At 32.1% G+C, this 12349-nt stretch overlaps 1 protein-coding gene across 1 annotated transcript; it reads right to left on the bottom strand.

Annotated features, from left to right (window-relative positions):
* Positions 1-149: 149 nt before the first annotated feature.
* Positions 150-10763, bottom strand: LOC146536785 (zinc transporter ZIP1-like). The gene is made up of 5 exons (XM_085189531.1): positions 10367-10763; positions 5705-6080; positions 4644-4851; positions 1018-1153; positions 150-521 (listed from the first exon to the last, which is right to left on the bottom strand). The coding sequence occupies exons 1-5, from the start codon at positions 10644-10646 to the stop codon at positions 514-516; spliced, it is 1008 nt and encodes a 335-aa protein (XP_085045657.1). The 5' UTR covers positions 10647-10763; the 3' UTR covers positions 150-513.
* Positions 10764-12349: the final 1586 nt, after the last annotated feature.

Genomic DNA, 12349 nt, shown 5'->3' with positions numbered 1-12349 from the left:
TCATTTTATGAACTACTTAAAAAATACACTGTTTCCAAATGGGAATTATTAAAAATTAAGTATCTAGCTTGGAAAGCAAAATTATTTTCTAGAATTAAAAGTTACAGATCAATCATTGATGCAAAAGGAAATAAAAAACAAGTCATTAGTAGCTTTTATGATTTTAATATGGAAAACTTGCTAATATTTACAATCTTAGATAATTATTTTAAGTATCCCTATTAAATATTTTTTTTTTATAAAAAGCAATAGGTAACAATTATATAGTTATACACTTTATTACTATACTCAATAAATTATATGTAATAAATAGAGTATGAACACATTACACATTTTTTTCATAATTATAATATCTTAACATAAAGGTTTTAAAAGCGAACATTTTAAAATGCACAAGCCTTATTTTTACACTTCGGTCGTATCAAATTATCAATCGCGTCGCGTTTGATGTCTTCGTGAAAATGCTGCTGACATCACATAATACCAAACAAACAAAAAAGTCAGCCTTCATTATCAAGCAACTGAAAAAAAAAGTTATAATTAAAAAATATATATTCATCATATCAAAAATAGTGGTACGTAATACATTAAACTATTGATGATTCCTAGCGAATCTGTACATTAATAGAATGAGGATGAAGATACACCTACATTTATTATAAATATAGAATACCTAACCCTCTCTCTAGTAGTACTTGAATTGAAGTTTAATAAGACATCAATTACATAAGCGAGACGCACGGTGTCTAGATTCAAAAGCAGACAAGGAAATTTATACTTTTCTTATTTAAAGTGAAAAATCGCCATTGTTTTTATTGCAATTTTAAATAAGGGTAGTTTTAATGCGATTTTAATTAAAAAATCGCAACAAATACTTGTTTTAATTATTTAATTAAACGAAAACTACCCTTATTATTAGTTCAAAATAGCAATAAAAATATAATTTTCCCATTTGATAATTCCATCTTGATTAATACCTTAAACTACTTGATTTCTAGAAAATTTAAAATAACAAACCTATTTCAACAATAGTTTCCAACGACACCATAACAGTAAATCCGAGCAAGGAGCAGGCGAACTGCAGCAAACCAGTGTTGTCTTGCCTCCATATTTCGAAGAAAACGACATATACTAAAGTACCGCAAGCTATACCCTGGAAATAAAAATAATGATAAAACACTTTATTTTTATTATTATTACTTACTAGCAACACTTCGTTACGTATATACATATGTTTTGGCTATATTTTTTTAAATAAAGATAGATATATTTGAGAACGTCTCAAAAATTTTATGAGACAAGTTGTGGCGCAGGGACAGAAGCGTGTGACTGTAAGTGCGACAGGTTGTCGGTTCGACTCCCACTGGAGGAAATAAAAAAAAAAACATTTCTACCCTCTAGTGTCACCACGGGCGGTTTTGATATCCGCCACTCAATGCCCAATGCCTCCAGAAGTCTGCAGAAAGTGGGGAGCAGAGTATCTTAACACTAGACGCTCTCTGTCTACACTGTTACATGCATGAAGCTGAAAATTAAATGCTTTGAAAAATTATAAATCCATTCGTCAAAGTGTACCTATTAATTACTAATTAATTAATCTAGAGAAGCCCCAGATAATAGCCAGACAGACAATCGTTAAGTTAGATATATTATATTATATTATATTCTTCGCATTAACGGCTTAGCGATACAATAAATCACGTTAATATTAATATATTTTTTTTCGTTAATCTTGATAAAATATACACTATCGTTCATTTCACTGATAAGATTTTTCTTCTAAATTTAGGCTTAAGGCCCTAGTATCTAATATATTAACTTAATCAGATGCACTCAAGTGTGTACTCTTATCTAAGCACGTAGACATTAATGTCTTAAAACTGACATGGCGAAGATGTGGCCGATAAAAAAAATAATGCATCCTTAAATGATTCAAGAATTCGATAATGCTATCACTATAATATAATCTCAGTCATAATATTTTTCGTAAACTATCTACTGCAAATTGTTGATTTAAAATTTAATTTGTAACGATTATATATATATATATATTTACGTAACGATTATATATATACAGGGTGTTCCAGGAGTCAACGATAAAACGAAACCAGGTGATAGACCAAGTCATGACAGTTATAAGAAAAATATAAAAAAAATCTTTGTCATGTATTTTTCATATTATATTGATTTTAAAAAATATCGGAAAAACCGACACCCTGTGATGGTTTTTCAAGTCCCAGGACTACAAATATCACTCTTTCTTCATTTTTTTTTCTGTAATGTAATCATGAGTAACCCTTCTGTGAATTACAGTTTAAGATTGAAACATACCTGCATCAGTTTTCAATAAAATATCGTGTTTTTGCCAAACATTAAATTCAAAATATTTACTACACTCAACTTTAACCGTCTGTACTATAAAAAAAATGTACTACACTGTTTTTGCAAGTAACTTTAAAAGTTGGCGCATTTAATCTGGATTCCGAAATGGTACGACACTTGTTGGATTACTTCTTTGTTGAAGAGAGAAAAATCTAAATACACGATAATCGGGATGACGTTCAACGTTTTGGTATCTTTTCCGATACATTCTAGCTGCAGCATTAGCGTTACATAACCATTCTCCATGAATGAAATAGATATTGGCAATGTGTCAAAGACCGAGTATATGGCCTGCGAGAGCCCAGACCCGAGCACTATCCTTATAAGTCCTGGGTCAGCCCCTAAGTCGAAAAAGTTCAGGTATCTTAGATCCGTCATGCACGCGTCTGGAGGCATCGATCACGATCTCCATGGTCGGATAAGCGTTGCCTGGGCTAAGTGGCGGGAGGTCACTGGTGTGGTCTGTGATCGCAAGATACCGTCCAAACGTTTTCCGACTTAGGGGCTGGCCCAGGACTTATAAGGATAGTGCTCGAGTCTGGGCTCTCGCAGGCCATATACTCGGTCTTTGACACATTGCCAATATCTATTTCATTCATGGAGAATGGTTATGTAACGCTAATGCTGCAGCTAGAATGTATCGGAAAAGATACCAAAACGTTGAACGTCATCCCGATTATCGTGTATTTAGATTTTTCTCTCTTCAACAAAGAAGTAATCCAACAAGTGTCGTACCATTTCGGAATCCAGATTAAATGCGCCAACTTTTAAAGTTACTTGCAAAAACAGTGTAGTACATTTTTTTTATAGTACAGACGGTTAAAGTTGAGTGTAGTAAATATTTTGAATTTAATGTTTGGCAAAAACACGATATTTTATTGAAAACTGATGCAGGTATGTTTCAATCTTAAACTGTAATTCACAGAAGGGTTACTCATGATTACATTACAGAAAAAAAAATGAAGAAAGAGTGATATTTGTAGTCCTGGGACTTGAAAAACCATCACAGGGTGTCGGTTTTTCCGATATTTTTTAAAATCAATATAATATGAAAAATACATGACAAAGATTTTTTTTTATATTTTTCTTATAACTGTCATGACTTGGTCTATCACCTGGTTTCGTTTTATCGTTGACTCCTGGGACACCCTGTATATTATATATATATATATATATATATTCTTTTTGCTTTACGATGTATCCTGCACATAACGGGGTAGGCGGACGGAACCTGGACACCTAGTGACTCCTCCGTTCGCAATTTTCCGCTGAATTCTAGAGGCATTCAATATTTTCAATTCTTCGCTCCGGCGTTGAGCTAAAACTACTAAAAATTATATCTAGTTAAAACTACTAAAAATTGATCTTACAGTCCTCATAGCCTGTATCTAAAGAAATGTATTTCAATTTTGACGATGCGTAAGAAAAGCAGATAGGAATCTATACATTTATTTTTTAGCTCCACCAAGATTATGTTCTGTTAGCGTCAAATTATTTTTCTTTATTTTATCTAGTATAGAATAAATTTCTACTAAAAAAAGTATTAAACATACAAACTTACACATTAAAATAATAAAATTGTAAAGAGGTCAAGTATATGAAATGATCCGTGCAATCAAAGGCAAATTACAAATACGAATCTTATCTCGACTGATTTAAATCAGTCTGAAACACGCGAGGTGATAGTATTGTTATTTTGTCGTTTTACGAATAAAATTAACATTAAGCAATATTCTAGGGTTTTTTTACAATTATTATTAGGTCTTATCTAGGCAATTCATTACCCAGGCCACTCAATTTGAGGCCGTTGTGACTCAGCGGCACAAGGTGTTTTGTATGCGCGACGTTTGTGGGTTCGATCCCCACTCGATGAAGTGAAATATTTGTTTACGTTTATATTTCCATTTCTTCGCTCTGGTGTCGAGGCAAAACGCGGCGTTGAGTTCTGCAACTCAACACATAATGCCTCCAGAATTTAGCGGAAAGTGGGGAACGGAGTATTACACTAGCTTCCCTCTGCCTACCCTGGTGAGTGCGGGATACAGCGCGGGACGAAGCTGATTTGATATTGTTGCTTATAATATATTTTTTTATTTAAGTAAAAAAAAATTCAAGATTGTTTGTAGATACTAAAAAATACACGTGATTTTTATTGGGGGGCTAACCACATATTAATTATATTAATAACCAGCCCCCAAATGTGAAATTCTCTTATAAACACAATCTATCGCATATTAGACCCAAAAACTTGGAATTTTTACCTGCAACACAACTGAGTAGATACCAGCAGCTGTCGCTCCTGCACCTCCAACCAGTAATATACCGATGCCGATACCCAACGCTGATACGAAGGAAAATGTGAATATGTAGACTATCGACAGCCACCTCTTAGTGCCCGCCGCAAGGAACTCTACTCCAATGCAGAATGAGATGATGTATTTATGTGCTGATACAGCACCAAATAAGTACCTGCAAATCAAATATGTTCTTTTAAATGAATTCTTTTTTTTAGTCTTTATAATAATTTTAAAAAAGATATTTAAAATTGATTGTATTAAATATTTCAGTAAAATTTTGATTAATATGATTATTTTAACCTACCTACCTCTCTATATCTCAACTTTATTTTAAATTAAAACGTGTACAGAAGCAGATTTCTAAATCTGTATTTTAAATTTAATTCTCTCTTCTTTTATAAAGGAAGATATAAAAAATTAAGACTTTTGAACCACAAAGAAACTATTATAATATTATACGGCAATAAGAAATTTTATAGAGTAGATATAAAATAATATCGATCATGCAATGTTATATTATAATCGAATTATATAGGATTACGGTTTATTTGACCGGCACAATACTATTATAATATAATGCTTATTTACACAAGTGTTCTTTAAGTAAAAACAATAAACCCAGGTACGTGATGATAAGAGAAGTTTTTCTTGTATTTACTGATAATTTGATTGAAAAAGAATGTATATGTATGTTATAGTTTTTTTACGCAATATTAGCTATTAATAAATATCATAACAGTAAGTGTCCAAATCTAATGCATTAAATACCTACACAGTCAAACAGATGAAGCTATTGTTTTTTTTTTAGCCGCAAATTGGAGGGTAGGTATAGGGAACCTAGTGTTAAGATCTCTTTACACTGTTCCCCATTTTCCACTGATTTTTTTAAGACATTACATGTTGAGTGGCGGAGGTAATGAAAATATTAATAAATAATAATCCTTCCCCCAAGTCTAGGAATCGAACCCAGTGCCACAACTGCCTATATAGGTGGATATTATTTAAATTAGGGAATATGCACATACCAAACATTTCTAGCAGATGCCTCCAATCCAACTGCAAGACCTTCAAAGAGTTCGTGTATAGACAGTGCTAGGACAATAAGTAGACCTCTTAGAGCCGATACGATAACATCTTCACCACCTTCTTTCGGAATATGAATATGGTGTTCCTTTTGTTGATTACTCGCCTCCAACTCCTTTTCAGTTTTTTCTGAAGAAGGACCAGGTTCCGAACTGCTTCTCCGTATACTTAATACGCGGGAAAAGGTTCCGCTGTTTTTGTTTTCTCTGCTTTGTATGTATATGTGAACTAACTCTTCGATTAGGTACATCATGAAGAAACCAATGCACATGATGAGCGCAGCTAGGTATATCGGCATCTCGGGTAAGTCGCCACTTTCTGCAAATAATTAATTTTATATTGTATGAGGTCAGTCGTGGCGCTGAGGCCACTCGGTGGGAATGAAATGGGAATAAAATATTATTTATTAATATTTTCATTTCTTCGTTATATGATACCAAGGCAAAAGGGCGTTGAGTTTCTCCACTTAACACGCAATGCCTGGAAAATCTGGCGGAAAGTGGGGAACGGACTGGTTTAACATTAGGTTTCCTAGCCTGCCTGCTCTGCTTTATGCGGGATAGCCCGTGAAACTGAAAAAAAAAGTAAACTATTCTTATTCTAAGCTCATCAATCAATATTAATTTATATTTATCACCTATTACTATACTTTGTTGTTATCGTAATGTACTTAAAAAATAGTCAAATATTTTTCTATGATAGTCAAAAGGAAAATATGTACAAAAAATCAAAGGTCAAAGCAACTATCTATGCATTGGACTTCCCGGAGAGAAATTAGACAATTCAACGGGGACCAATTGCAGTAAGTAGTTTAAGCAGCAATAACCGACGTTGGAATCCTGTGGGATCCCCCCTTTGATGAATTGCGTTCGACTTAGATAAATTTTTAAAGTCCTATAGATACGTACTTGTAGGCCGTTGTGGCGCAGCGGCACAAGGGTGTGACTGTAACGCGACGGTTGTGGGTTCGATTCCCACTCGAGATAGTGAAATATTTATTTACGTTTACATTTCTATTTCTTGGCTTTGGAGTTGAGGCAAAGCGTGGCGTTGAGTTTTGCCACTCAACACGCAATGCCTCCAGAATTCGGCAGAAAGTGGGGAACGGAATATCTTAACACTAGATTCCCTCTGCCTCCCCCGTGTGCGGGATACAGCGTGAAGCTAATTTATTTATTTTATGTTGAAATATACCTAATAAATACTGCAACAATAACTATGAAATTTTATTATTAACTATGAAAAATAATATTTTTCTCTGCAAAAAAATATTTAAAAAGCGATATCCATAGCCGATTATAATAATATCTTCATTAGGCCATTTCAATTATCAAGATTTCATTTATAGAAACGTGTAAAAATATATACCTAACTAGCGGCCCGCCCGCGGCTTCGCCTGCGTGAACTACGTCCATGCAAAATTTGAGGCTCCTAGCAATTTTAGTAACGAAGTTTCATACAAACTTTCAACCCCAAAAACAACCCCTTAGAAGTCGAATATTACAAATTCTCGTCCTATCGAGCACCTATGCCCTATAAATAGCTCCTATGCAAAATTTCAAATTCCTAGCACATGTAGTTTCTCAGATTTCGTGATGAGTGAGTGACCTTTCGATTTTATATATATAGATAAGGCAATAATTCTATTTTTAATTCAACTTTTCGTCGAGACACTGACAAGATTACCAACTTTTTTGAAACTGATAACAGTAATTGATCGTATTGTTTATTAGTGACGCTCTAATTGTAAAATTAAATCGATATAAATATATTGTTATATTTTAATTACTAAATTGGTGTTTAAATTTAATTAAAATTGATTATCTACGTTAAGTAGTGATTTGGAAATTTTGTCGTGATAAATAAATAATTTCTAAATATTTTTTCTGTTAATTTACAGCATAATCTAATCTCATTACGTTCTTGTTCTATGGCTACAGAAAAAGAATTCAGAAAAATAGAATTGTTTTGCACGATATCGATGTCTATGTTTGAGATTTTTTTTAAATCCTATTTAATAAATATTAATGGTATCTATATCATCTAGATGTTAACAAGGAAAAAAATAATATAGCACTAAGAAGGGAATATGTATGTAGTGGTGTTTATTTTTTTAATTTTGAAAATTTTTTGTTCGCTTCGTACGCTTTTCTCACATAAAAACAACTGAACATATACAAAATGTTGAATATATATAAATAATTATTTTTCTTAAAATAAAACGATGCTTTAGAGTATAAACAACTTTTTAAACAGGAAAATGATAAAAAATTTTAAATTCTTCATTTCTTTTTCTTCATAATTTTCCTTAAAAAATTGATATAATTAAGTATGTAGGTATTGACAAAATTGTTGTTTAACGATTGATTATAGAAGATAAAAAACTGCATGATATACGTCTATTACTTATACGCCTTCGATTTTATTTCGATTATAAACTTTAAAAAAATATATTATGAAAGAAATTCTATATCTAATTTGATATAAATAATCGGTCATTAATCTTTAATGAACACAAAAATTTTGTATTATCGTCTACATAGGAGCTGTATGCTAATTATTATCTGGTTTACGATTATAATACACTTTACATTAACTCAAGTGTATCAATATTAACATAGAGAAAGTAACTAATTTTACAAACAATCATTATGTACAGTATTTTATATTTAAGCATCTTCCTGTGTGTGTATCGTTATTTAAGCAAGAATATCAATTATCTAAAAAGTAAATAAACTAAACTAAAATTGATATTAACGTGACGTTTTCATTCATAAATTATATATCATCTAAATTCTCAAGATCGATCTCATACTTAGGGGCCTAAAAGTGAAATATCTCTCATTTCATCTAGTCCTTTTGAGGCCAGCCGTAGTGTAAGGGACAAGTGTGCGACTGTAAACGTTGTGGGTTCGATTCCCACTAGATGAAATAAAATATTTAATATTATGATTTCCTCGCTCTAGCAAACGAAGGCAAACGAGGAGAAGCGCGGCGTTGAGTTTCACCATTCAAGGCGCAAACCTCCCGAATTCATCAAAAAGCGGAGAAAGGAAGTGTTTTAATAAGAACAGAGTTTCTTAACACTAGGTTCCCAGGTTCTCTCTGCCTATCCTACTATAAGCGGGATACAGAATGAAGCTATCTATCCTTTCTTGGTGTAGAAATGATTAAGCATTATTGATGTGGGTGTAGGCAGGTACAGTTAAATTCTGACATAGATTTATATAAATGACAGTTGGTCTTAGATATATGGGATATAAATAGCAAACGTTCATTATTCCACTTAACCCACGTATGTATATTAAATAACAAGAGCTAAATAACAATAAAAGAAGTTTTTGTTTGTCAAGCGTTTACTTTATAATGTCGTCTTTGTTTCAATTATATCAATACCAATACAGATATTTATAGTTCAACTTAATTAAATTAACGAAAAGACGAAAAAAGTATAGTTAATGAATATAGAAGTTACTTCTTTTTGAAAAATAAGTTAGTTAATAAAAAAATAGGACTTAAAATGAAGTAAAAATTTGTCAAATGCGTATCGAGCTCGCCCGTCGAGATTTTTGTGGAATAGTCTGCGGGTTTTGTGGAATTTTTGTGGAATACACTCATACTTTTTATGAAATTAATTGCAACTAATATTTTGTAATAATTTTTCTGTGATATACTAATATTTTTTTCCGATTTGTCTTGTTTCTTGTTTATATTTTATATATAAGTAATTGTATGTCGACGAAAAGTATTCATGAAAGTACTGCATAAAATATGCATAAACGTATGTTTTAATTCCGCTGACTTACAAGGTTAATTTTGGAGAGACCTGGATTTCAAATTAATTTCACTTTAACACCACTACTCTATTTCGAGAAAAATGGTCTGACAGACGGACAGATAGACATGAAACGGACAATAAAGTGATCGTATAAGGATTCCTTTTTTTTTAAGTACCTACGGATCAGGGTTCTGTACCTTAACATCTTTACTACAACAATTAGGTTAATAAACTCTAAGCTATGTACAAAAACAACCAACGAAAGAAACTATTATTTTACTTCTATTCTAGTTTGTAAAAAAAATTGTTATTGTTACAATTAGCTATTATTAGCAAAATAATAAGGCTTTTCGTCAAAGCTTGTCGGTGCATTGCCTTTGAATAAATTTTGTCTTCTACGGAAAGTCATGGGCAAACACTTGTTAGCCATGTGTTTACATTCCAAATGTTACCTTCAAATGTCACTACAAACTAATTGAGCCTGCATCCTATCTGTGATTATATCTATATAAATATCTTATATCAAATTAAATCAAGTTGTTACCCGCTTTCTCTTAAAATGACAAATTACCTCAGTAATGGTAAACATTGAATTTTGCATAAGCCGTAATTTTCAGTCAAACATTTTCAGTAAGTAAAATAGATAGATAAATAGATGGGTATCTATTTATGGATATCAAATGCTATAAATAGATTCCTATAGGTAGTTATTAAAAAATATATATTTCAAATCGAAAATATATCTTTCATACGTATAAAATATTAAGCTCAATTAATAATATTATCAAATATCTATATTTATATTGTCAGAAAGGTATTATCTCACCTTGTAGTGATTTAACATTTTCATCGACCTCCGGAAGTAAATGCATGAAAGTGGTAGCAAAGAGAACTCCTCCGCCAAACGACAACAGTCCTACAATCAGTTTGTTTGAAGTTCTCATATTAGTGCCATCAGATTTCGTGAACCAGCCGTACTTATACGAAATAACCATGGGAGCGCATCCAAATATCATGGAAATTGTGAACAGGCAGACCATGGTTATTATTTTGGCCTGCAACACATTCCCTTGTTCATCAGCACTCATATCGATAGCTTCACTCATCTTTGGAGTTTAATTTGATAGTACGAGGTCACCGGTGTACGCGGCTACAACCTGTCTGGTCGCCGTCTCCTCGCTCGACTGATCGCTGATCCTACGCCCCAGCTGTAGGCGGACTCGTGATAACATAATAAATGATAAAAATTACTTTGTCTGTTTGCTCATCGTCGCTACTGTTACGTTTCGCTTCTGTTATTTGTAAATTATAAATTAAATGAGGAAGTCGTTTTGGTGTTGACCCCCGTCCCCCTATCCACTAGCTATTATTAATAACTGATAAAGTAATTTGTTTTAATTAATTAGTTATTACTTTAATCACAATAAATTAATAATATGTCAATAACATATTATTATATAGTTATTTTGAAGGCCAGTATCGTGGCACAGTAAGTATGTGACTGGTCGTGAGTTCGATCCCCACTCGAGGAAATGAAATTAAATATTCTTTTTAATTTATTTTTCAATTTCTTCGCTCTGTTGTCGCGCAGCGTTGAATTTCGCTACTCAGACAATTCCTTCTAAATTCGGTGGAAAGTTCCCTCTGTGTATCCTGCTGTATGCGGGATACAGCGTGAAGCTGATTTAATATTGTTACTCATGTTTGGCTTAAAATGGCTATACAGGTAAAAAAATCCTTAAATCATTCTTATAAGCTATAGTTATTTTATAATTCTCGTATAGATACTTATTGTTCTTGTACACCTACCTATACGGTATTATTATCACATTTAAAGTGTCAATTTTAGAAATATGTATTTGTATGTTCTAATAAACGAAAACCATAAAAGGAATAAAATAATTTTGATTTTTTCCAATAAAGAATTTATAAATAGACAAGCAGCCCCCGCGCGGTTTCGCCCGCTTGAATTAAGTATACGTATTAAGTAAGTTTTATTTATATCTTATTAATAATATTTAAGTTTGATTGATTGTTTTATTATGGTTATCTATACTGTAATACATTTAATAAAATTATAACACTTAAATAAATATTTAATTAACTAAAATATTTTGGGTTTTATTTTTCTCTCAAAAAATATTGTATTTAATAAAAAAAAACTAGATAGATCTAGGTAGGTGGTTAGTAAACGTGCACAGTCAGCGTGGGCGGCGGTGACCACTTACCATCAGACCCGTACGCTCGTTGGGTTGTCTTTTTCCATAAAAAAAGCCTATATTTTTCAGAACATTAGATTAATTCAAATTCGAAGATAATTTCGGATAAGACATACAGACAACAATTTTAAAATTAGTTTGAATCTGGATATTGATTCAATTATTGGATAAATAAGAATAGATTTGTTTTAATTTAATAGCGAAAATTTCAAGAGTTTGTTTGTAAGAGAATTTATCTGACAACTAATATTTTTAATAAGCCGATTACTTAATTTAAGTTACTTAATTATATTAATGGATTAATTAATTTAATCAAGTATCTTAATTAACAACATTAATCGGGAAACAATTGATCTTATCTATTTATGTATGGCTGAAATGATGTACCTATGGAATGAATTTTAACGCCCAATAGCTTGTCAGATTTCCAATGAGACATAACAATCGCAATAGCCTGTATCTTTACGCATCCTTGCAAAGATATGCAAAAAGAACTGTAAGTCAATTAAGTATAATGGCAACGTAAGATCTCTCTGTTCCCCACTTTCCGCCGAATTATGGAAATTGTGTTGAGTGGCGGAACACTTGAC

This window comes from Heliconius melpomene, chromosome 8 (assembly GCF_056956725.1).
Source record: "Heliconius melpomene rosina isolate 202511_hmr_F chromosome 8, ASM5695672v1, whole genome shotgun sequence".
In the NCBI taxonomy this organism is placed as follows: domain Eukaryota; kingdom Metazoa; phylum Arthropoda; class Insecta; order Lepidoptera; family Nymphalidae; genus Heliconius; species Heliconius melpomene.
The sequence above is the reverse complement of the archived record's forward strand: the minus strand, read 5'-3'. Positions and strand labels throughout refer to the sequence as shown.

What these genes read in the sequence shown, in the direction of transcription:
- LOC146536785 (XM_085189531.1), bottom strand. Translation starts at nt 10,646, where the DNA reads ATGAGTGAAGCTATCGATATGAGTGCTGATGAACAAGGGAATGTGTTG. An exon ending in GCATCTGCTAGAAATGTTTG is followed by an intron (nt 4,852 to 5,704) that starts GTATGTGCATAT and finishes TTTGATTTGCAG; the next exon opens with GTACTTATTTGGTGCTGTAT. An exon ending in TCTACTCAGTTGTGTTGCAG is followed by an intron (nt 1,154 to 4,643) that starts GTAAAAATTCCA and finishes TTTTATTTCCAG; the next exon opens with GGTATAGCTTGCGGTACTTT.